This window comes from Crotalus tigris, unplaced genomic scaffold, assembly GCF_016545835.1.
Source record: "Crotalus tigris isolate CLP2741 ecotype Arizona unplaced genomic scaffold, ASM1654583v1 scf7180000017666.379230911805:20528666, whole genome shotgun sequence".
NCBI classification, from domain to species: domain Eukaryota; kingdom Metazoa; phylum Chordata; class Lepidosauria; order Squamata; family Viperidae; genus Crotalus; species Crotalus tigris.
The window spans coordinates 9,656,328-9,682,923 of NW_024096552.1; the positions used below are offsets into that span (position 1 = coordinate 9,656,328).

Sequence of the window (26,596 nt, forward strand, 5' to 3'; positions counted from 1 at the left end):
CTTCGGCTGACAGTGGTCACGTCTGGAGGAGGCGGGGCCCCAGCTCCCTTACGCTGTCCCCGGCTCCGGCATCCGTGTTGTGGTGCTATCGCTGCCTTCCCGGGTAGTTCGGCTTTGGTCCTGTTGAATCGAATCTAACCCCAGGAGCCTCCTTCAGACGGCTTCATGGCGTATAGTCAGGGAGGCGGCAAGAAGAAAGTCTGTTACTACTATGACGGTGAGAGAAGGGCTGAGCGGGGTGAGGCTGCAAGGAAGGGGGTGTAATGTGCCCAAAGAGCTGCTGTCCTTCTGTCTGTCCACTTCAACCCCCTCCCCCACGCCAATTTTATCGTTGAAGGGTGTTCGTTGGTTGCGCTCCTCACATCGCCCCTCCCATACCCTCTGTCCTCGCGCGCCTTCTTTTTTTTTTTCCGGCGCACGCGCCGCAGGCAGCCCCTCCCCCTAATTTGTCTGGTGCTGTTGCTTCTACCTATTGTGTCTGCAGAGCGTGCATTTGGATGGGACGCGGCTGCTGGTCTCACAAAAGGTGCTTTTTTTTCCCCGAGAGGCGACTGGACTTGGTTGCCTCTTGAAAAAGGGACAACCATGATCTGGATTGACTGAAAATCTCCATAGACAGCTGCTCGTCTCGTTTGTGATTTCTGCCCTCTCCTTTGGTTTTTTTTTTTTTTTTTAGTCTTTCATTCTTTCTTCAAATCTGCACCTCAGCTTATAGCTATTTTGTAAAGTCCCTTTACCGTTCCCGTTTTGTCGTTGCGACTCACATATAACTATAAACTCAGAAATAAACGCGTTCATTGCAATGGGAATTGCTGTCCGTGGCGTATGGGACGGAGAGTCGAGGCTGTAAGGATCCGTAGAAATAAACTCACGTTAAAACGCAGAGCTCCAATATTGTTCAGGGTTTTGTTTTCCTGATTCGTGCACTCCCCTCCCAATAGAATGCAAAATAGACATCACTGGCAGGGAGAATCGTTTTAATTACAGGATATTTTCCTGATCATTAAACAACCATTTTTAATGTTGGGCAATGAAAGATTGATACAAATTATAAAAGTTTTCACATTGTTTTTTTTTAAAAGGAAGGCAAAGATTTTAATTCCCATTAAAAGGATAAATGTAAGATTGTCTCCCCCATGAAAAAGTACATGAGAAAACATCAGAGTAAGATCATTACAAGATAAAAACATTATGAAACTCAAAAATTAATGATGCACTTCAGATACTTTTATGTAGTACAAAAAAAATCAAAACTATGCTTTTGGGGAATTAGAATATATAATGGGACTTTTGAGCTAATCAGTAGAAGATCAAATATTTTCATTTGAATTTTTCCAGTACTATTTTTTTTCCTGAGATGAATTGATCAAACCTCCCAAACTAAAAGAGTAATAAAACTATCTGCTTGCAAAGATTCCAAGAATGAGCAAAAAGTGTATATTTTTATGAGAAAAATTACTGAGAAATTACCTGTTTAGAAGAATTGTTAAAATCTTAATTGAAAACAAATATTCTCAAAGTAGAATGATTCTCACAATATGAATACAGTGATATGAGATACATGTAGCTGCTTTTTGAACAATGAGAAGAGGGCACAAATTAAAGATAGGCTGTTCCTAATGATCATGCTGAAATGTTAATTCTCCGGTCCTTGAATCTCCTGAAAAGTATTTTGCCATAAACTGTGTTCTCTGACTACTGACTCCTATTCTGCCTCAGGAATCAAACTGACAAGTGTTGCTGTCCTTATACTTTCAAGAAAATCAAATGTAGATTATTTTAACTTCGTTTTTCCTCTTAGTTTTGGCTGCTAACCAGAAAAATACTCTCCTTAATGGTAGTGGGGCAGGCTTGAGTGAACATGGGTATGTACTGGGATGTAAGATTTAGGTATCTTTCATATTGCCTGAGTTATTGACTCTTTGTCATTGTGACTGGTTAGTCTGGCTATCTGTGAACATGGCTCTTCTAAACGAATGTTAAATCTATGTTAAAAATAACCCAGACAACATGTTGCAAGATTCACTGTTTCTTTTATACTCACTGTTACTGTTGCTCTTTGTCTTTTTGTGATGTTTATTGCTACTTGCTCATTCTGAATAATGCATTTTTCTGTCACTCAAAGGTGAGTAAGAGTAAATGTCTAATATTCTTTCAGAAATGCAGGTTAGCATACTGGTTCATAAAGGAGCCTATATAAAACTTTAAAATATCTTCAGAAATCACCAACCTGATGTACTAGAGGCAGTTGCCTCTGCACAGCCTATCATGTAGCCCAGTGGTTCTTAACCTTTTTGAACAAATTGCCCCCTTGAGCCAATGAGGAAGTTGTCATCGCCCCCCTCCCCAACATAATCTCTCAATCACAACATAGGAAATAATTCTTCAATTTATGCAAACACTTTTTTTGTTTTCTTTAAAATTGTCATCAGGACATATCGATGCAAATAATTTATTTCCAGTCTTTTTCTCATATCTCCCATATTCTGGACAATGGCGCTCTACTGTATGGGTAGAGGCTGCTGTGCAACGTGCATGAAGATAAGCGATGCGTATTCACATATGTACGGCGTTCTGTACTGAAGCTAGCTGGAAGAACATTTGAAAACAATTCAATCCACTAATAGCAAGCGATCTGATGTTTTTCTACGACAGATATGCAGCGATTCACTGTACGAAAAGTCTCCAAAGTGTCCCCAAAACCTCTCGCTCCATCGCCCCATATCGTCCCCTTTTCGTTCCTTCGCCCCCGCGTCGCTCCTTTTCATTCCATCGCCCCCCTGAAAAATGAAATCGCCCCCTGGGGGCCAATATTGCCCAGGTTAAGAACCACTGATGTAGCCAAAACCAAAATAGTTATGTAGCCAGTTGGTAGGAAGCACGCTTGCAGCAGTCTAAAAGGGCTAATAGGAGTTGAGCAGATCATAAGTCTTGACTGCATCAGCAATCACATTGTTAGTGAAGTATGATAAGTTATGTCCACAGTGAAAATTGCATCAGAAAAAGAAACATCCTCTACTTTAAAACTGATAGCTAAAAGCGATTGGGCTAGAGATGAGATTTATGCAATGTCATGAGAACATATCAGTTAAAAATATTCAGTGAACCATGTTCATGCCATGATTAAAGGGAAATGAGAATCAGCCCTATGCTATTCTTTAAAATAGAATAACAGAGTTGGAAGGGACCTTGGAGGTCTTCTAGTCCAATCCCCTGCTCAGGCAGGAAACCCTATATGATTTCAGATAAATGGCTGTTCAGTCTCTTCTTAAAAACTTCCAGTGTTGGAGCATTCACAACTTCCAGAGGCAAATTGTTCCTCTGATTAATTGTTCTAACTGTCATGAAATTTCCCCTTAGTTCCAGATTGCTTCTCTCCTTGGTTAGTTCCATCTGTTGCTTCTTGTCCTGCCTTCAAGTGCTTTGGAGAATAGCTTGACTCCCTCTTCTTTGTGGCAGCCCCTGAGATATTGGAACACTGCTGTCATGTCACCCTAGTCCTTTTCATTAAACTAGACAGACCCCCCAAAAGTAGAGATAATATTGCCAAAATGAAATCCTACAGGTTGTGGCTGATCTGTTTGAATAAGTTGTTGTAAGCTGACATTGTGTAAACTATTTTAGTCTTCTTGTGTTCAAATCACAATGGAAAGAAATTAAAACTTGGGGCAGAAATGTCTTGTATGTTTTATAAGTGAATAATTTACCCAGAACCACAGATTGACAGGGATCATTTTTTTAAATTTTGAGGATAAAGTGTCAGTATTGAAATTATTAATGTAGAAAAATAAAATGTCTTTCCTGTTTAGATCTTACTTGGGGGGGGGAGAGCTTAGATTAATGCAGAGGCTTCCGTACTTTCTCAATTCACAGTGCCCTTAACATTTTAGTAATATTTTTATGATACACCATGGTACACAGTGGTTCCCAAACTGTGTACTGTGGTGCCTCAAGGAAGTTACATTTAAGTAGTAAAATATCCTATGGTGCCCCTATAAATTTGTTAAGGCAGCATTGTGTAATTTAGGAACCACGGGATGGTTTATTAGTATTTTAACTAAGAAATTCAATCTAATGAGCAGTGTAGAATAATCTTGAACATGTACTCACCGTGTTCCTGAAGATATGGGATTGCTTTGAAGTCTGGAGCCTCATTGATATCTAAAAATATGGCAACCTACATAACAAGATCAGTAAATATTCTAACTAAACAATGCCAGCAACTCTGGAGATTAGAAGGGATCAGTCTACATACCAATATCAAAAAGAGATTCAACCAATTACTGTATGCTTTTTCTGTTATTATTTTAAAAGCATTTAAAAACATTTTTTTAAAAGATCAGTAGCAAAGATTCCAACAGTAAAGAAATACAGGTAGTCCTCGATTTACAACAGTTCGTTTAGTGACCATTCAAAGTTACAACAGCACTGAAAAAGGAGACTTATGACCGTTTTTCAGTTACAATCTTTGTAGGATCCCCATGGTCATATGATCAAAATTCGGATGCATGGCAACTGACTCACATTTATGACGGTTGCAGTGTCCTAGGGTTATGTGATCAACTTTTGCGACCTTCTGAGAAACAAAGTCAATGGGGAAGCCAGATTCATTTAACAACTGTGTTCCTAACTTAACAACTGTAGTGATTCACTTAACAACTATGGCAAGGAAAGTCATAAAATGGAGCAAAATTCACTTAACAAATATTTCAGTTAGCAACATAAATGTTGGGCTCAATTGTGTTCGTAAGTCGAGGACTACCTGTAGGTACTTGAACTTGCTATAGGAAAAATGAAAACCTTGGAAAAGATAATCAGAGGTTATGATATGTCTGTACTTACAAAGATCAGAATTGTACAGATAATTGTTTTCTCTGTGACACCACACAGAAGCAAAACTTGGAGTTTGAAGAAGCAGAATAGAAAAAGTATTGACACTTTTGAATTTTGGTATAACAAAATAACAGAGTTGAAAGGAACCTTGGAGGCGTTCTTGTCCAACTCCCAGTATTGTCAAGAAAACAAACAAATTGTCATAGAAGAAATCCATCTTGAGTTCTTACTTGAGATATAAATGACCACAAATTATCATATTCTGAACTCGCTGTATTCATCTCTCGTGGGAAGTCCATAATGCTGGGAAAGGTGGAAGGAAAGAAAAGGTTAATCAGCAGCAAGGTAGTAGGAGCTGATTGCAACAGTAGTGGTCGCACCACTGGAAAACCTAAAGGCTGGGATTGAAAGACATTGTCCTGGAGAAAGTGTCGCTAAGAATCCATGCTAATTTGATGGCACATAATAAGAATTCTTGGAGAAATAGGGGAGCAGGAGTTAGAAACAAAACCTATTTTATATAAAAATTAACATTTTATGTTAAATTTGACTTAGTATTATGGAACTGAGAATCAGAATAATAACAGACTTTTTGAGTCTGATTCATTGTAAATTTACCCCATTCTAACAGTAAAATTGTAATACATTGTTACACTTGTGATGTGGAATGGCACGCTAAGGTGTAAAAAGAAAGTTGATCTGGGTTTGGATTGTTAAAATTGCCTTCAATAATTTCTTAAAAATAATAAAATAGTTTTATTGTTATCTTTATTTTTAAAATCACTATTTTGTTTAAAGAACTTAGGGTAAATATATTAGCTTCAATTCAAATAAATGCCTGATAAGCATTTAAACTTAAGAACTCCATCCAGATCACTGAGCAAAAATTTGCAAATACAGTATAGCTAGGATTATAGACTTAGGACTATTTGTTTAATGACAGTGTGGAGTTTATGATGGCATTGAAAAAAAATGACTTACAATCTGTTCTCAAAGTTACGACTGTTGCACCACTCCCTTGGTCAGGTCATTCCAGTCTTGATGCATGCAACCATTTGTGATTTTCCCAGCTATCTTCTGACAAGCAATATCAAAGGAGAAGCCTGATTTGCTTAATGACCATGGTAAAAATGATTGTAAATGGCTCCTATCATATGATGGCTCACTTACCAATACCACTGCATAGTGACTGAAATTCCAGGCCCAATTGTGTTCACATATCAAGGATTGCTTGGAGGCTAGAGAAGATACGTTTCTCCCCCACATGCAGCATAAATATTCAGCTCTCTATCCTCTCTCTGACAGACTAATAAAAATATTTACAGGCTGGTTGCTTCCCCTCCAGAAGAGAAAATGCTAGAAAACACCAGTGTACTGAAAGATTCAGAACATTGGCCTTCACTAGCTTCTTCACTAGATTTGAGGTCTCTTCTTCCAGTGTACAGCATGATTTTTCTCTCCCTACATGGAGGAGAGGGAAAAATCCCTCAGTGTGTTAGAGAAACACACTTCAAATCTAGTGTCCCTTTTGCTTGCAACCTTCCCTGCTGGCTTCCCAGGTGAAAGGTTTATTTTTCTGGGCAAGCCAGCAGAGAAGATTGCAGATATTCCCATGATCACAGGACCCTTGGCAACCAATTGTACATGTGAACAGGTTGCCAATCCCCCAAATTGCAGTCATTTGACTGGGGAGTATCTCAATGTTTTACAATACTTGAAAGTGCTTTACAGGCCAAAAAGCACTTGTTCCGAAGCTATTGTGACTGCAAACACTTGTTAAATGACCAATTATAAATCTAGGACTACCTATATTGATTAGGATTTAAGAATTAAAAGGATAATATATTTCATCAATTTATACTTTCATTTAATATACTTACTGTTTAACTGAAGAAATTAAATGCAGTTTACAGCTTTTGTTAAATATATCTGTTTTCAATATGAGATGAGAATAATATCACCAGGATTAATATTTGCCTTAGGTTCAAATAATATTTTGTACATTCAGATCACACAGCCCATTACAGCTTTTCACTAGAGATTGAGAGTACTCCGTGGGCATTTTCAGAATGTAGAAGAAAGTATATGATTCTTTGAGAACGTCAAGAACATGTTATGTACATTTTGTAGCCTTAGTCTGCATTAAGATGGTGACGGGAGCAAGTAGTAACATGACTTGTGCCATAATTCTGTTTCAAATACTGTTAAGCCATCAATTATTGGTACTATAACCGTTTCTCCCAGTGCCAGAATATGCAAAAAAGTGGCAATGTTTGCAGTCCTGCATAAAATTCTGAAGGGTTCCAAACCCCAGTGGGTTTTTGGTTTATTTTATTTTAAAGAATGTCCTCTAACAAAATGATATTCAAGAGATGACTGGTGAATGTATCATCAAACTTAAAGCTAGAAAAAAGTAATAAATAGGACTGGTGTTTTTTTTTGTTGTTGTTGTTCTAGGTGATATTGGAAACTATTATTATGGCCAGGGACACCCAATGAAGCCTCACAGAATCCGTATGACACACAATTTATTGTTAAATTATGGCTTGTACAGAAAAATGGAAATCTATGTAAGTATGCATTTATTACTATCACTTAAAACTCAGTGATCAGTGAAAAGAATATAGCCCTACAAATAATAGGATGTACATCTTGAAATTTTAAACTTCAGGCAACTTTATACTTTATTGTGGATCTGTCCTGCCACAACGCTTCAGGTGAGCATTATAGGTAAAGTCTATCTCAGCTACCCTGCACCCTCTCTGACAGGGAAAGAAAAGAGGCACCCAAGATTGTTGGAACTGTGCTTGTAGAAGTTGTGCTATGTAGCAGCACACATTCTGGAGAGAGAGAGAAAGGTTCACTGAGGATGGGCTCCAGCATGAGTCCAAAAGCTTGGAAGACTAAACGTCTGGTCCAGATGACCCAACTCAGATTGGATCCTACAACATTATCCTGGGATGGACATGCATATTTGCCTTCGTTCGTGTAGAGATTCATTTAAAAGGCCCTCAAGAGCAGCTATACTTGGACATTTTATACTTTTCTTGATGGGGGCAGGAGAGATGAAGGTGTTCCACGTTGAATGAGTCAAAATGGGGCTGGAAAAAGAACTCCCGGTATCACCTTGAAAAGGTAAAGGCATCCCATGCAAGGCAGAGATAATTGTTGGTTATACACTTCAGGGAATGATTTTCTTTCTGCTGGAGAAAGTAAAATGATTTTTTTCTATGGACTTCCTGGCCTTGTTCTCTAAAACTTGGTTTTAATTATTTGATATATACTTGATACAATATATGTTTTCTTTTATGATCAAAAATATTTTGTATTTAATCTATACTTATTTCCTACTGTATTATAAAATACAGGTAGTCCTCGACTTATAACGGTTTGTTAAATGACCGTCCAAAATTACAACAGCACTGAAAAAAGTGACTTGTGACCGTTTTTACAGGTACAGCCATTCCAGCAACACCATGCTCATGTGATCAAAATTCATACGCTCAGCAACTGATTCATATTTATGACAGTTGCAATATCCCAAAGTCATGTGATCACCTTTTGCAGCCCTCTGACAAGCAAAGTTAATGGGGAAGGCAGTTTCACTTAACAACCAGATTACTAACTGATCAACTGCAGTAATTCACTTAACAACTGAGGCAAGAAAGGTCATAATATGGGGCAAAACTCACTTAACAAATGTCCCTCTTAACAACAGAAATTTTGGGCTCAATTGTGGTTGTAAGTCGAGGACTACCTGTACATGATATACAGCAACTATTGTACTTATGTGGCAAACCCAAAATTGAAATTATTAATCTATAGTTTAGGGTCTCTGATGAAATATGTCTTTACTTAAAATACTGCTAGCTCTTTTCCTGTAGTACAGCCATGTCAATCTTGTTGCTTATTAGCGCCCCCACAAAGCTACGGCAGAAGAAATGACTAAATACCACAGCGATGAATACATCAAATTTCTTCGTTCAATAAGACCTGACAATATGTCTGAATACAGCAAACAAATGCAGAGATGTAAGTCTTCCATTGATTTTAAATAAAAAATACCATAAGAAATGTTATGGCTTGCATGCAAAGAAAATCTAAGCATCACTTCTAAAGCAATTAATTTTTCTTCAATATTACCTTATTGAATATTATCTTATTTAAGGAAGAAATTTACAAAATATTATTATTACTTATTGAATTTTGGTGTGATCGTTAGCATTTTCATTAGTTTATTTCTTTAATTGCCTGTTATATGGAGAATAATCAAAACTTTATTCAAACAAAATGCTCCTCAATTACCATACTGTAGTTTAAGGACTGAAAGTTATTCAATTGTTCCTTTCTGTTGGGATTCACAGCTTTTTCTCTTTTTAAAATGAGCTTTGAAGCAGTAGTAAACTTCTGTTGGAATAACCATATTGCTTCTAATCACAGTTAACATAGCAGAGGCAGAAAGCAACTATCTCTTTTAATCATATAGTTATTTCCCTAACACCAGTATGAACAGGAAAGGATATAATAAATAAAGGGCAACAGTATGGGATTTGGCAGCATTATTTTTGAATCTTTTTTAATGACAAAGTTTCAAATGCATGAAACTAAACTCATTTAAAATTAAGATTTCACTTCTACAGTTTAGGATTATTATATGCATCAAAGGAGGAAAGCTGCAGTTCTTTAAATTTCCGACTGAATATTTTATTAAGTTCGTTAGAGCAAGATAACCAACAGGTGCAGCATCTATGGTAGTGGAGTAAAATTGTGAAACAAAATTAACTTCTAAAGTAAATGGATACCAGTAATGTGGAATATTAATGTTTTTTTTTTGTTTCTTAATGTCAAGAATTATTAGCACAACAAACCTAAAAATATGTACATGTACCTTGAAACAGAACTTTAGATGATTAATGAAAGTTTCCTTTATTAGTTAATGTTGGGGAAGATTGTCCTGTGTTTGATGGACTGTTTGAGTTCTGTCAACTGTCAACAGGAGGCTCTGTAGGTAAGTTTATTCTCTTTAGTTCGTTCTCTTACTTACTGATTTTTCAAATTTTTGTCAATTAAGTAGCACTAGGTATCTTTTCATGTTCTATGTTCGGTAGACTTTTTAATCTTCATTATTTATGTATTTTATTGATATCTTTATAGACAAAAAAATTCATCCCTTTTAGTTTTAACTTGGTTGCTTGTTTAGTTTGTGATTTTTGTAGTGCTAAGCTACTAAAGTATCTTATTTCTTTTGCCTTCTGTGGGGAATTACATTGCTGAAGTTTGGCAATTTGGCCAACATTTTATAGCGGCACAATGTTGCAAAACTTTGAGGTCCATTAAATTAAACTTGAGTATCGCTTTTAGTCCATGTGTTCACTTCTATTCATAGTAAGATATTTTCACACTAAACTTTTGAGAAAAGTATAGGATAGGTAATGGAATGGTGCTTTTATTGCTAGGTGAGAGAAAATTAATAGAAATGGAAAATAAAGACAATAGAATAAGTAAAAAGCATTAAAAGTGACATACTAAGTGTATTACAGGAGTCCTTGTTTATATCCATTTTTTTCAGTAACTGTTTGAAGTTATAATGGTGCTGAAAAACTGGACTTAAGTCCACTCCTCAAACTTACAACCATTGCAGTGCAGTTTTGGTCACTTGATAAAAATTTAGGCATGTCCACATTTATGACTAGCATTCTCAGCTGACCTTTCTCCCTGTTAGTGTGATTGGCATGTTCTTCCTGTGTGGCAAAGGGATTTCATGGGGGGCTGGCTATATGCTGGGGCAGCTGTCCTCATTGTATCAATGGGACTTCATGCAATGGCAATGGAGCGGTAGCACTCTTTAGTAGAAATAGAGGCTCGGAGGCAGTAGCAGCAGGCTCCAGCCGCTCCAGTATCATGTTTCTGAACAGTAACACTGCAGGACAGCCAAAAGGGCAAAAATGGGGGGGGGGGGAGATTGACAGATGGTGTGGACTTGAAGAGGATTGGAAGAAACAAGGGTCCGGGCTGAACGAAACCAAATTGGGAATGGTTTGGATCAAATTGGATCTTTGCCTAACAGCCTGCATGAGATTCACTAAACTATCATTTCTAAGTGGGGCAGTCAAGTGATGCCTCATTTCTGACCTCATTGCTTAACAATGGAGTTACTTGCCTCAACAATCTGTATGTGGTTTGCAACACAGCAGCAGAAGTGCTTAAAAAAAATGCTGAAATTCAAACCAGAACAGAAATGTGTTAAGTGAAACTCTTATTTTTCTTGCTAGGTACTATGAATTGTCTTTTTAATTTCTGCAAAATATTTTAACTGCATTTTCTCATAATATTTTTTTAGCTGGAGCAGTAAAATTGAATAGACAACAAACAGATATGGCTGTTAATTGGGCAGGAGGACTTCATCATGCTAAGAAATCAGAAGCATCTGGTTTCTGTTATGTCAATGATATTGTGCTTGCCATTCTTGAGTTATTGAAGTAAGTTCCTGGTACAGTTATATACATAACTTACCGCAAAAATAAGTTGAAAATATGAGCCCTGCATTAAAAGTAAGCATGTTGAGCAAAGAAATAGCAGAGTTAGGAAAGGGGGTTTTGGTAGTTTGAATTCTTCCTTTATGCATTCTTTCTAAATTAATTTTAAAATACTATGCTTTGCTCCAAAACTACCCTGACTGTAATCTTATAATTAGTGAAACAGAAAGAAGAGTTATAAGAAGCATTTATCTCCAATCATGTGATAGCTGTAGTATTTCACAGTAGATGATTATTATTAATGCCTTTGTTGTCATGAATGTCTATTATGGGTTAGTCTAATTTATTATAATAGCTCTATTATAATTTTAATATTTTAATAGTTAAATTTGGTTTCAGATATTTCTTGATTGTCTGCAAAGTCAGTGTATCTGTACACTTGATGTTATCATTTTCAATAATTTGTTGATGAATTCATATCACAAAAATCAGCTAAGTTTATTTGTCTCATATAAAAAAGCAAAATTAAGTTACTGTAAGATTAATTCAAAATAGCTATTTTTCAAAATAGCTATTTTTCTTGTTTTGGGTTAGTAAACATAAGTAGAGAAAGTCCATCTTCTTAAATCTAAGATTATGAATATTATCATAAGAAGTTGAAGGTACATGTTATCCATTAAACTATCAGCCTATACTTAAACTCTTACCAAACTCACATATGGTCATAAACACAGATGTGTAGGTGTATATTTAAACAGTACTTTTTCAGGATCTTAAAATATGAGCGCCATATCAAGAAGAAATTACCCATAACCAGAAATTGAAGCTCAGTCTGTGTAAATGTAGATATGCACATTTATTTTCTTTTCCAAAGGATAGAAAGTTTAATTAGTATTACTTAATTAGAATGTCAACAGCTTCACATTAAGCAGTGGCTTTTTTGGGAAGCATCATAGCAACAGGACTAAATTTTAAAGTCAAATATACATTTAAACAAAAAATATAACTATGAAAATTGAGATTCATGGAAGACCTAATTGCAGCAAGCAGATTGAAGATAAAGAAGAGAGAAAGAAATTACAAAAGGAAGTAAAAAAGCAAAAGGTCAAGAAATGGGATATACAGGGGCTTAATATACCTAACCTTATTTTCTCTATCACTCTTACAACCTTCTGCAAAATTCATGCCTTTGAAAATCGGTGTTTTGCTGCCAAATATGTTGGTGGTGTGATTAGGAGGAAAAAGAGTGGTGTGTCTGCAAAAAAAATATGGGACTACCTAATTTAGATTCATTAATTTTAAAAATAAATATTTGGAGAATATTTAAAAGTTGTATGGCTTGGGAAAATGATACAAGGAGGGTCAACAATTCTGGTAAGATTTATCATAGCTACATTCAGAAATAACATGGATATACCTTTCTGTCATATGTAGTATTTTCGTCTATGCAGAATTCAAGAAAGTAGTGTCCACTTTTAAGAATAAGAAAAAAATCAAATAGTGAATTGATGTTAGAATGTAATGCCACATTTTGAATTACACACAAACCCACAAACACACACTATAGAATCTTGTGAAAGGAGAATTTTTTTATCCAGTGCCCCCACCCCAAGCTTGATAGGAGAATTTGCCAAACCTGGGCTTCCATAGTTTTGCTAGATACCTTTTTATTTTACTAATATATATAGAAAATAACCAGCAATAGTAATATAATAAGGAAAACAAAAAATAAAAATATGCAGGCATATGTATAGCACTAAACAGACTTCATTGCAGTCATTGACCAATGTTCCATTAAAAGTAAAATAAAATACAATGTAAAATATTTTTTCAAAAAAATAAAATAACTTACATTATCAGCATGATTCTGTCTAAATAAATTTTAGAAATAATAAAATAGAACTTGGCCACATTCAAATTCAGTCACATCAGTCAGTTAACAGCAGCTGTATGAAGAATATTTTGAATGTCCTGAAAAATTAGTTATAAAGAAAATTACAAAAGATAGCTGTGGGGATTTATAAAATGGACAGCAGCAAATATTGGCCATATTTTCAATTGCCTTTTATCACAAGTATAGAGTTCCTATTTATATTTCCTGAATTTTCACTCAAAAGCAGCCATTGAAAATGTATCAAAATGGGTTAGGTTGATACTGTTCTGAAATTGGTTATGATTATTTGTTTTAAATATTTTGATGGCCATAAAAAGAGGGAGTCAGAAATATATCTCTAAGGCAGACAGATTAAATTGCCGTTTTCTGTACATAATATTTTATTTAAGGCTTGATAAGCCTGCTTGTAAAAGTGCTCTGTGAAAAGCAATTCTAATAAAGCAATCTTCTCCAAATCAATTGAAAACTATTAATATGAGAAGTCCTACACTTAAAGTAAGAAATAGTAGCTGTAACCGATTTAAAACAGTAGATGAGCTTGCATTGCTCTCCACTTAAATCATGCCAGTCTCTAAACTATAGTTTTTAATTTGTACTACAAGTTAAAATGTGGAAATAAAATGAAACACAAGCTTAATATCAATAAAAGCAGTATATAGTGCTAATTTTGACTTGATATATTTTTCAACTTAATGCTATAACCTCTAAAACTTGCCTATTTTTCATCCAGCATATGTTCTGTATTGGTCCAGTTTAAGAGTTGATTTTATAGATACTTGGCATAAAGCTTGCTAATTATATTTAAGAGATTGCAATGCTAATAATTAGTGGGCAACCCTGATTTCCTATAAATTAAGCCTGTTATTTTGAGTTACTACAAAGGATGAAAAAATAAATCATTACCTGAAACAAGATACTTTCCACCATGATGATGGTTGGTGGTTGTAAATTGGTAACAAATATTATTGCAGATGACCTAAAGCCTTTTATTCTTTTTTTTTCTAAAGAGAAAAGGCCTCTTTCACAAGGACTGCCAAAAATTGATAGCACAGCTTCCTTCAGCTTTGAAGTGCAAATATAAAACTGCATAATATAAACCTAAAATAGGCATATCACAGTTAAACTAAGACCCTTACATAATTATATATTTGCAGCCTTAATATACTATTGTCAATATAGTTATGCATTGTGAACTCCCTTTTGTATACTAAATATGCATATAATATTGCATATGCAGTACTGCATTCTATACCATCATCTAGGCTAATATTGGGAAATGTTCTAATATTGGAATTACATGAAGGATAAATATGATTGTATTATGGAACTTAAATCTGCATATTAGAGATAAAGCTATTTTAAATAATTGATTTAATCTGGGATAGAAAACAAAATCAAGGATTTTTCTAACTACGTTTTCCTTTGAAGAAGAGTAGTGAGATTTTTTTCTATTGCTTTACTATTTTTTTTCTTTTATGCCCAGATATCATCAAAGAGTTCTTTACATTGATATTGATATCCATCATGGTGATGGCGTTGAAGAAGCTTTTTATACCACAGATCGAGTTATGACGGTATCATTCCATAAATATGGTGAATATTTCCCGGGAACAGGAGATTTAAGGGTGAGTTCAGTTATAAGCTTATTTAAGATAAGATTTTAGAAATGCTTTTCTTAAGCCTCATTCTCAAGTTAAATTAATTTTACTTTCTGCCTCTGTTTTCCATCAAGTTCATTTAAAATTGAGTAGGATTTACATTAATATGATATCAGTCTGCATTAGTGTAAGTCCAGATGATTATTTTTATACATTTCTGAGAGAGGTACTATACTGTAATGTTTTGAAAGTAATTGCATCATTAGATATGGCATTGGAGGGTACTAACGTTTTAAATAAAAGTAATTTTAGCAGTGATTGCAATGTTCTTCCATCTGGACTCCATTTTCACTTGCAAGATAAATATCCAGAAAACCTCAAAATGGCTGGTCAAAACTAATAGACACCAAGATGCCATTAACATTTTTCAATAATTATAATTGAACTATAGAAACAGTCATTGCTTCATTTGCAAAGATTAGTATGACGGCATACATAATATTTAGCATTAAAATAATATGCCTATATTTTGTTCCTATAAAACATGAATCAATACATTCACTGTGTTGTATAATGGATAACATTGGAGATAATGCTACATTGTGCAACAGCCGTTATTATAAAGGAACTATAGAAATTTGAGTTTATAAACAAGGCAGTATATAGAAAAAAAACAAAGGTCTATTATTAATTCAGATAACCCAGTCAAATCACAATTTAATTCATAATTATTTAAGAAAGTATCCATGGCAAATGTTACTGTATCACTAGAAGCCATTAGACACATTTGAGTCTAGGCCAATACTTGGGTATTATTTTTATTTAGAATCATGCATTGAAAAATTGAATGCCTCCTTTAGAAGTATACTGCTTTTAAAAAAACTTTAAAAGAATAACGTAGAAATACATCACAAAAAACTTAAGACATTGCATTAAATGATATTTTAAGGACTGTTTTGTTGAACAAACTACAATGGTCTTGTTCTTATATAATGCTATACTATACTAATAATTGGGCCAGTATAGTGTTTTAAATTGTTGGACTTAGACCAGACATCCCCAACCTTTTGGGCACCAGGGACTGGTTCTGTGGAGAAAGGTTTTTCTGTGGACTGGTGGTTTTGTGTGGTTTTGTGTACTACCTGCATTCCACGGATGGGGCTTTGCTTGTTTGTGTGGACCGGTTGCTGGCATGCCATGGCCCAGTACCGGTCTACAGACCGGGGGTTGGGGACCCCTGACTTAGACTAAGGAGATTTCAGTTCAAGTCCCCATTTGATTAGAAAGCTGATTAGTTGACTTGAAAGGGCATTGGGGCAAACCCACGTACACAACCTTAAAAATCTTAGAAGAAAGTCAAAATATAAATGCAATAGACATAATAAATCTGGTTCTAATAAAGTTTACTGAGTAGAATAAATAGCTATAATAATATATTTAGATGCATAATCTTGTTCCTCTAAACTGTAACAGTTAGGAAAACAGATAATTTATATTGCCTCAGAGTTTCTTGGTAGTTAATGAATAATATTTTAAAAAGCTTTGAAAAATTTTGGCATATTCTTATTTTGCCAATTTCAGATTGGCTGAATTTTTAGAATCAATAAGACTGTGTTCTGAGATTAGAGAAACCAGGTGATTTTTGATGTCATTAAATGTTAAGACTAATAATGGACTTGATGTTTACACTAATATCAATTTATTTTTTTAAAGGTGGAATTTCTTTCCTTTTACCTTTTTAATAGGAATTAAATACAATAGTTTAATAACTGTAAGATTTTTTTTTCAGTCTGTCTGACCACAAGATGGTACTATTGCTTCATGCTAAACACCAGTGATTTTGAGAAGAAATCACATAATTAAGAATATACTACAATTGAATGCCTACCAAAAAGGGGAGGGGGTTAGTTGATGGTATGAAAAACCATTGAGAAGTCTAACAAGATCTGAAAGGTCACAGCAAACATCAGCCACCAAAGCAGCCAATTTCATAGGTCCTGGCCTGAATCCAAAGGAAGAAGTCCAAATGATCTGTTTCCTCTAGGGGAGTCTGCTCCACTTTTTCAATAACCTACATTTAAAAAAAAAAAAAAAAAGGAAAGGTTGGACATGGGACAATAATGTTTAAAACAAAGCTTTTTGAGAAGTTGACCATTCTGAGTTTACTCTGTTGTTTTTGCATTATTAGGCTTTCCACTGCAAATAAAGAGTAACTTGATTCTGGTGAATACGAATAGTAGCCCATTGTTTATAGGAGTGCAGCTGTTAAAATTACTGAATGAAGGATTTAGAATTTATGTAAAAATACAAAGGAATGAACATAAAAGAATATTATTTTTGTGTCTTTTGCTTAGTGAATTGTGGCACATTTCTTATAGATAAAATAGCATGTGACTTTACGGATCTGACAGAGCAGACCCATGACCTTACACTCTATTCCCAGGTAATTGGTTGTTTCATAAAATCTAAACTGCCTGTATATCTATATTTTACGCCACCCTCATTCTTGGTGAAAGACAGTGTATTTTACCCTGTACAGTGACTTCAAGTCATACTTTGGTCAGATTAAATTACATCCTAATTTTGCTTCTGGGTCTGATTCTTCTGTATTGTCACATGTCTATAGCCTGTTTCTCTGAACATATTTATTTTGAACATTTTTTTCTATTACACAAATCAAACGCTTTATACTGTATGAAAAACCTCATGTAAAGTTTTGGTATAAATTGTATTTATTTTTTATTTAATATTTCTCACATGCTACAATATAGAAGTAATATTTTTAAATCACTTGTAATGGTCAGTGTTGATCTGGAATTAAACTCTTCTTCTTTATTCATGCTTTTCTTATAGGACATCGGAGCTGGAAAAGGCAAATACTATGCAGTTAACTTTCCAATGAGAGATGGAATAGATGATGAGTCATATGGACAAATATTTAAACCAGTGAGTATATTCAAAACACCTTTCAAAACACCTTCAATAGCTGTTGTAGCATTGAATAAAAGGTTTACCATCATTCCTGCTTTTTTATAGATTATATCTAAAGTGATGGAAATGTACCAACCTAGTGCAGTAGTATTGCAATGTGGGGCAGATTCACTCTCTGGCGATCGACTGGGATGTTTTAATCTTACGGTTAAAGGTAAGAGAACAAAGCATTACAGAAGCATCACAGCTGCATATTCTTGAAAACATTAGAAATTTTTGGTGGAAGTGTTTTATGAGTTTTAATTCCCTGAAGAATTCAGCATTATGACTTACAAAGGGTTTCCAGTTCTAAACAATCCCACTTTCCTTTTATTTTAGCTGTATTTTGTAATGGTTATGTAGCAGTATATGTATAACCAGTGCTTTTTTTGTTAAAAAAAGTGGTGCTGGAACTCACACACGTCATACAACCCACTGTGCCTACCCTACAAGGTTCCATCCCAAAAAGGTGCCGGAACTCCGTTCTGAGTGTTGTATGACAAAAAAAGCCCTGTGTATAACCATTGAGTTTTGGTGGGATAATTTCAAAGTATTAATTCATGCTGAAGTAAAAATAGTAATTAAATAACTTATGGTTAAATTGTGATGTGTTTTATATGAATTAATGGGTCCTCTAAGAAAATTTGTATCACCCTCTAAAACTTCAAGTGCCTATTATTGACATTTGTTCATGTATGTAGTTTCTTGTACACAGCATGCAGTTAAAGGGATAATTTTAAAAAGCTGTTCCATTTAGCATTTTCAAATATAATACACTGATGTAGGTCTTGCTTGTCAAATGGCATATGAAGAAACAGATATACATAAACATGCAGAAGAATCTAAAACTCTTGCTTCCATAATCTTTAACTAGGCAAAATGGGGCATCATAGGGCAATAGTTTTTGAACCACGTTATTTCAAATGGACTAGTTTATAGAATGCATATGAAATCTAGGACACATGACTACTACAAGGGGAATGAAATTTAGGGAAGTTGTGACTGCTGCAGTCATGTGCACAATATTCTGTGACACTTAACCTGCCTACTGGCCTTAGACTTGCAGTTTTTCTGACTTCCCCACTGTGGTTTTTCTGCAGTCTTCCCATAAGCAAAATAAGCTGTTAGAAATTCTGGGAAAGTGAAGGCGGAAGGAAGGAAGGTTCCTAATGTTTTCTGCCAACTTCCCACAAGGAAGCTCAATGGGGAACCTGGATAGAAATCATTTCCACGCTCACTGCTGTTTTGCCCACCCATGGTCACTCTGTTTCTCTGTTTAGTTAAGGAAATGTCTCTAAAAACGATGATTGTCACAGGTTGTCTAATATACTACTAAGACTTTTGTGTCTATTTGATTGTTTATAAACTTTAATTGAGTAAAACAGTGCATGATAGGGCAACAGTTTTTGAATCAACATATCTCAAATGGGCTAACTTAGAGAATGTGTCTAAAATCCATGGCCCTCAAGAGACTGAAATTTGGCGAAGTTGTGGCCACTTTACTACTGCTGTGTTGCTGCACTGCCTGTAGTCACATTTCTGACACTCCCTACCAGCTTCCAAAAAGGAAAGTCTGTTGGGAAACAACAGAAAGATGGACGTTGGGCCTGCTCCCGTTGCTTTTTTGCCATCTGTGGGCATTCTGTTGTTGTTGGTTTTTTTTTTTTTTTTTTTTTTTTTTTTTTTTTTTTTTTTTGAAGGAAAGGAAATATCTCATACAATGACCCGAATATTCCTGGGTTGTCTAGCAGCCTTTCCTTAAATGTAGCATTATGTTAATCTAAAGTTGCTGATGTTTAACAAGTTTTTCCATTAATGGAATATACATTTTTACAGAATCATTCATTAGACTTAATTGTGGGCAGTTCTGTGCCTTTTTAAAAAAAATCTGAAAAAAATTTACATACAGGTAGCTCAGTGCATTAATGCAAAATACCTTAAAACATTTTGGTTAATCATAATAGTATTGCTCAAGTTAATTTTGGATTATCTTCTTTAAGACCAATAACTTATCTGTATTTTAAAACTGAAGTGATATATGCTTCACCCCACTTTATTTTTCTGTCATTTCAGATATGTTATGTTTAGTTATGAGATTCCAATATAGAAAACCCTTAATTAGTAATCTTCATATTAAATATGTGTGCCTTTTATAACTGCATATTTTCTTTTTAAATGTCCATAACTTCTGGCAGGTCATGCCAAATGTGTGGAAGTTGTAAAGACTTTCAATTTGCCTCTTTTGATGCTTGGAGGAGGTGGATACACCATACGCAATGTTGCTCGATGTTGGACTTATGAAACTGCTGTTGCCTTAGACTGCGAAATTCCTAATGGTAAATATTATACTAAAAAGTGCAGATTGCCTAATAATCTAAATTATAATTACTATAAGTCACTTAGACTTTTCTCTGTCTTAACAAAATCCTGATTTCAGGAAGAATTTTGTACATTTTTGTATACAAACATTGTGATTTTGAGTGGCACCACCCAAAAGCCCTACAGTTCTAATTTCCTGCAAAAATTTTCAGGCGCTATTCTAGCCCTGCTTCTCCCTCTGTGTTTTGGCTTCTTGGCTCCAAAACTTGGTTACATATTTGATTCTTGCTACACTCAACATTTTCATTTTACATCGTGCTGTCCAGAAAGGACTGCCAAAGTTACCCTTCACATAGCTTTCTATGTTCATCTCTTCCTTTGAGTCCTTCATGAAAGTAGCATACACTATTGCTGTAGAATCCAAACATCATTTCTGTAGCTAGTTATTACCTTATACTCCCAGTTCCTTTATCTTCTAACTGAAGGCTTTGTAATCTCCAGAGTTTCTTTCAAGATCTCTTTTGTCCATACCATTAATTCCCATATGAATCAAAAGGATGGTGGGTTTGGATAATGTTGGTAATATTTAGTAGGGGGCATTGGGAATGACCTTGAAGGATAAGAGAGAGCTGCTATCAAGGCAAGGGCCAGATAAGAGGGGCTTGTGCCTGGGCCAAAAAACCATCTCAAACAAGCCCCTTCCTAAATTGCACATAGATAAAGTGAGGAAATTCATACTTGCAAGGTTCTTTTACTATAGTTGTTACAATAAAAATAGTCCTGATCTTTGTGGTATTAACGTTTCAGCCTGGTCTGTCTTGTTAGGCTGACATCTCTCTCTCTCATATTATGGAAAAAGCAGTGCTTCGCCTGTATCTTGCTTATTCTTCCATCTGTTCCAACTCCTGTTAATCTCTATTTGTTGTCTGTTTGCTCTCAGTGATCTCACTCTCTGGAAACATGCTTAAATTTTCAGTGTAATATTTATACTGTACACTAAAATATACTGTACAGTGCAACTGTGACTTGTAATTGTTACAATTATAGGTTAAGGATATTTTTAATGAAAGTGGGGGATGTTCTATCTTAAAGTAATATGTATGTATAATATGTTCCCAAGCAAAATGTCAATATGTTTATTTCCCCCCTTTGAATCCAGTGTATTTTGCAGTACTTAAAAGGCAACCTTAATATTTTGATATGTTTGTATGAGCATATTATCATAAGACTTATATCATCCTATTACAATGTATTCCTCTGTTGACTAAGAGAGACATTTTTTTTTGTAACTATTACTTCCCTACTGAAGTTTCTACTTGTGGTTGGGTAATTATTAAAAAGTAAAAGTTCAACTGATGCTTCTTGAATGCAGTAGTTGATAAAAAATACTTATTAAAAATAATCTTAATAATATTAAAAATAAATAAAACACATAAAACCCTATATGTAATTATGTTTGTAAATTGTTTAACTTTAGACAGTGATTTAAATAAATTGTTTAGTCCTTCCAGTCAGTATATGGAAATGTCCATCCAGTTTTCTTGATAACATTTTCAGATGTGGTTGGTCAGTGCCTTCTTTCTCGGGGAATGACTGACTTGGTCACCTGGCTGAGTTCCATGCGTCAGTCAGAATTAACACTGCTCTCCTCCCAGATTTTCACTCAAGCACTTTTAACCACTGCATAAAAATTATTATGTGTGGTACTATGTATAAAACACTTATTTCAAATTTTTGAAGTAAATATTTTAATTGAATTATTTAAACAGTCTTTTCAGGCGTGTACAATACAGATTCATTTTTTCAAGCTTTAGTAATTCAAAAGAGACGTATGTTTGGAAGCACCTCTTTTGAAGAACTTTTATATTGTACCTTATATTATACTTGCATAGCTTTAAATGAATACATATACTTCATGTTTAAATCAATACATTACAAAATTCTAGGTGTCAAACATTGAAACAGAAACATGACCGAAGAAAATCACTTCTTGTGACAATACAGACCCTATTTTTTATCTTTATTTTATAGAATATAAGTATTCTGCATGTACATAACATAACAGTATTGGAATCACACCATAATTTTAAACCATAATATCTTTTACTTCTATTTCTCCTAGAATAAATCTTTGTATTTATTCTTTTGATAACTGAAAAAAATTATAATAATAATTTCAAATAGACTAATATGATCTGTAAGACTGCTAATGGAATTCAGCAATAAAAATAAAGTTATATCTTAATTTTGTTTTCACAGAATTGCCATATAATGATTACTTTGAGTACTTTGGACCAGATTTCAAACTGCATATAAGCCCATCAAACATGACAAATCAGAACACTCCAGAATATATGGAAAAGATTAAGTAAGTATTAATGTTCTATTTTTAATAAAGATAATAATGCTGTAAAAATTTGTAAATATTTTATTAAATAATCAGTAATAATAGGAGACAAAGAATGGGTGTGCTAATTACATCTGGGGTCTTAAATAGTATAGAAAATGAAACCTGACAGTGTATCCATTTAGTAATTCAGAAGAAATTTCACTTTTCTTATTTTAAACTACCTATATTAAAATCATTTTCGCTTAAAAAGTAAACTCTGTGGTAAGTCTCAGAAACCATTTCTATCATTAATGTTCATAGCTTGCATATTATTTTGAAAACTGGAATACCGTAAATGCCGGCGTATAAGATGACTTCTGCAAGCGCTGAAATCTGCGCCAAAGACGGGGGTCGTCTTATACGCCGGGTCGCCTAATACGCCGGCATATACGGTATGTTATCACTATGAAGTTACAGTAATATTTAGTAAATTTACATTGAACATTGAGAATAGGATAATTGTTCAAAGCTTGTATTAAAATTGTGTGAACACTTAATGCAGATATGTTTGTGATTACAGAAGACTCATTTGTTACATTGGTCGTGTTTTTTCTGTAAATTTCTGTTGGCCATAGTCCTATTGCCATATAACTTACAAGCAGTTTCTTGTAACCAGGAAGTTAATATTGTTGATACTTAAGACAGAGACAAAGTTGTTTCTTAGTAAACTGTTTTCTTTGCAGGCAGCGTTTATTTGAGAACTTGCGCATGCTGCCCCATGCTCCTGGTGTACAGATGCAAGCTATTCCAGAAGATGCTGTTCATGAAGACAGTGGTGATGAAGATGGTGAAGATCCAGACAAGCGTATTTCTAGTAAGTAAATTTTATATGTAATCTAAGCAATTTGCCTTAAATGTTGGCCATGAATTTTTGGATTTTGCTTCCAGTTTTTGAGGAGAAAATAATTAAACCACAATCCTTATTATCCTAGTACAGTTGCTTTTTTGAAGAAAAAGTCACCTTGCTTTTCTGTAATTGCTTGTGAATGGATATAAATAAATAATTGCTTTTTTTAATGCGATGTCACAGCTTGGTTTAAATGTGTTCCCATAATTTTGTTTCTTTTTACACCATTTGTTCCATAGTTACCCAAAATCAGTGTTTGGTAGCACCTTTTTTAAGATCAGTAAATTTTATTAAAAGACATAAGCTTTATGAGTTGCAGCTTATATCATCAGATGCATGGAGTGGCTTAACTGATATCAAATTTAAATAGGGATGGAGGGTGATTATGCAAATGAGGTTTCATGGGGGAACAGATTACAAGTACCTTATCAATTAATAATAGTAATGTATTAAAAATTCATTCAGTTTGTTCAAACCTTCTGAGATAGCCTGAACATAAAAATTATAACAGCACAACTGAGTACAAGACAACTGAATTTATCTACATCAGTAGGTATCAGGTTACCATGTCTTTTTGTTGTTGTTAAATACTTTTGTCATTGCTGAACAGCCTTTATGTCATCAGGTAACATTTTGAAGAGATATGAAAGATCTTGGAATAATCTCTTTTTAAAATGTCCATATTAATTCTAGTTCGGGCTTCTGATAAGAGGATAGCCTGTGATGAAGAATTTTCTGATTCTGAAGATGAAGGAGAAGGTGGACGCAGAAATGTTACAGATCATAAGAAAGGAGCAAAAAAGGCACGCTTAGAAGAAGACAAAAAAGAGGCAGAAGACAAAAAAGCAGGTAAGTCAATGCCAAATTAAACACACTTTCTGTTAAGCTAACCATACCAAATTCACTTGTAAGCAAATTCTGTAATCTTTTTGGCATATAATTATAGCCCCTTTCAAATGTTCAACTGAATAAATAAAAGCTAGACAATTGGACTAGGCATGGAGCCACATTATCTGTTCTCTTAAACTATCACACATTCAGATAAAGATATAAAGAGTTATGTTCATATTTGCAAGAATAAGAATATGATCTTGGATCTTGTTTTATCTGCTTCCTGGAAAGTTGCTTCATGTGCAAAGCTGTGCAAAATTAAAATGAATACAAAGTAACTATCCTTCAGGCCCCCAGTCACGTGTGGAGCTCAAAATAACAACAACAACAAAAAACCCATGGGGTTACAGAATTTAATTCTCTCTTCCCTTTGAAACCCCCCCCCCATTGTTCATCTAATTGAATGAAGAAAACTTTTTATGATAATATCCAGCTAAGCTCAGACATTTGATGACTTCAACCAAAGTAACTGCAGTGCCGTCTTCCTGGGTCAAGAGGAGGGATGCAAAAGTGCATAAGTTTTGCTTAGGTCACAAAAATTTTGTAATACTGTAAATAGTACATATTAAGGTGAACTGCCATATTTTCTAGATCAGTGGTTCTCAACCTTTTTAATGCCACGACCCCCCAACTGGTCGTAAGTCGAGGACTACTCAACTGGTGCAGCACCGTTTGCAGAATGGGACTTTTGGCGGGCTCAGCAGGGCAGAGACAGCCTGGACAATTCCTATTGGCTAATTTATTCTAGAGTCTAATTTATTCTATTGGCTTTCAAAAGCCAATAGGATAAAAGGGAGTAGCACAGCTAAGGAAAAGGGGAAAAAAATGGTGGACTGCGTTGTTTGGCAACCCCCATGAAATGGTCGTTCGACCCCAAATGGGGTCCAGATCCACAGGTTGAGAACCACTGCTCTAGATTATCCCCAATGCATATAAATTGATTGTGAAATTGATAACTAATTTCAAAGGTGCAGTTTCATTTTTTATGTGAGCTGTAATCCTATATTTATTTACCTGGGAGTTCTGTTAAAGTGAATGAAGATTATTTCTTCATCATATAACTGTTTATACTGTTTATGCAGATTGCTGCTTTTTATTTCTAGATATTAAAGAAGAAGACAAATCTAAAGATAACAGTAGTGAGAAAGTAGATACCAAAGGGTAAGTATATTCCATCTGAAAAGTCTATATCCGCTTTTAAAATGTTATTGAAATTTTAATCATCTACTTGCTACCCCTTAAAAAAGACAATAATTCTGTATTGGTAACAATTGCATTTGTTTATAGTGTATGCTTGAATGGATGAGGCCAGTCCATTCCCATTAGGAGGCAATTTCCAGAATTTTCTGAAGGTGAAATAGATGCCAAGCTTAAAGCACCCACTTTGGCCCATAAAAGTTCTCCAAAATCAAAAAATGAACCCAGCTTTCAGCCCAAACTATTTGTAGGGCTCTAGAAAGCACAAAAAGGAGGTTTATAGCCTGCATTCAGATTCTGGACTGCACTTTTTGCATAATGTAAACACAATATTAACATGTGACCTACACTAATAACTGTCTTTTCTTTCTGCCCCCCCCCCAGCACAAAATCAGAACAGCTAAGCAATCCTTGAACACAAAGCCTTACAGTATGTCAATCAAAGGACCCAATACTATAATGGGAAAAAAAATACTAAGAGAAGTTTTTCGTACTGGAAGAGACATTTTATTTTCATTTAGTAGAATTTGGCATGGAGCATATTTATTTTCAAACAACTGTGTTTTGATTTTTGGCAACTTGTATTGTGAATTCCCCAATTATGATACAAAATTTGTTCCTTCCACCAGACTTTATGTAATACTATTTAAAATGGATGTGAGTTAAGATGTAGTTAAACGTCTAAACTGATCTATTAAAATTTCCCTTTTCCCGGATTGATTTTATCCCCTTTTTGTAATTATATCTTTATTAAAAAACAAACAAATTGTACTTGGCTGATTTGTCTATTATTACCTAGTATATACAAATGTATATATCATACTACTGTTACGAAAAAACCTGGTTAACCTTGAAATTGAGTTGAGTTTGGTGAAAAATATTTTGGTTATGCCCCGGCTTTAAAATAATTGCCATTGGATAAGATTGTGCACTCAGGTCCAAACATATATGAATACACAGTAATTCATGGAACTCTTTTTATCTATTTGCTGGTAGGAACGTGGGAAAGGTTTTTTGTTGTTGTTGTTTTCTGTTTCCCCAAATCAATGCAGTCTTTGCTTATGTGGAAGCATACACCATACCGCTGCAGACCAATATCTTTCTGCTGACAATCTTGTATGTGTGTGGGGGGGGGAGTGGCAGATCAGGTGAGCTTTCCAGATATAACAACATCTTAATATG

At 34.7% G+C, this 26,596-nt stretch overlaps 1 protein-coding gene and 1 long non-coding RNA gene across 4 annotated transcripts in view; one reads left to right on the plus strand and one right to left on the minus strand.

Moving 5' to 3' along the window:
• The window catches only part of LOC120305215, a 147,780-nt gene extending 147,651 nt beyond the window's left edge, over positions 1-129 (minus strand). For all 3 annotated transcript variants that reach the window (XR_005555963.1, XR_005555962.1, XR_005555961.1), the window contains exon 1: positions 1-129. This is a non-coding gene — a long non-coding RNA (uncharacterized LOC120305215).
• Positions 38-26,185, plus strand: HDAC2 (histone deacetylase 2). The gene is made up of 14 exons (XM_039336670.1): positions 38-217; positions 7,291-7,403; positions 8,748-8,865; positions 9,767-9,841; positions 11,174-11,312; positions 14,687-14,828; positions 17,655-17,747; positions 17,838-17,946; positions 19,967-20,107; positions 22,350-22,458; positions 23,163-23,293; positions 24,020-24,175; positions 25,321-25,378; positions 25,799-26,185. Exons 1-14 carry the CDS (start codon positions 166-168, stop codon positions 25,827-25,829), a joined length of 1,467 nt encoding a protein of 488 aa, XP_039192604.1. The 5' UTR covers positions 38-165; the 3' UTR covers positions 25,830-26,185.
• Positions 26,186-26,596: the final 411 nt, after the last annotated feature.

Coding starts and splice junctions, on each gene's coding strand:
- HDAC2 (XM_039336670.1), top strand. CDS start 166: ATGGCGTATAGTCAGGGAGGCGGCAAGAAGAAAGTCTGTTACTACTAT. Junction 7,404..8,747: donor ACAGAAAAATGGAAATCTAT/GTAAGTATGCAT, acceptor GTTGCTTATTAG/CGCCCCCACAAAGCTACGGC. Junction 17,947..19,966: donor TTTTAATCTTACGGTTAAAG/GTAAGAGAACAA, acceptor AACTTCTGGCAG/GTCATGCCAAATGTGTGGAA.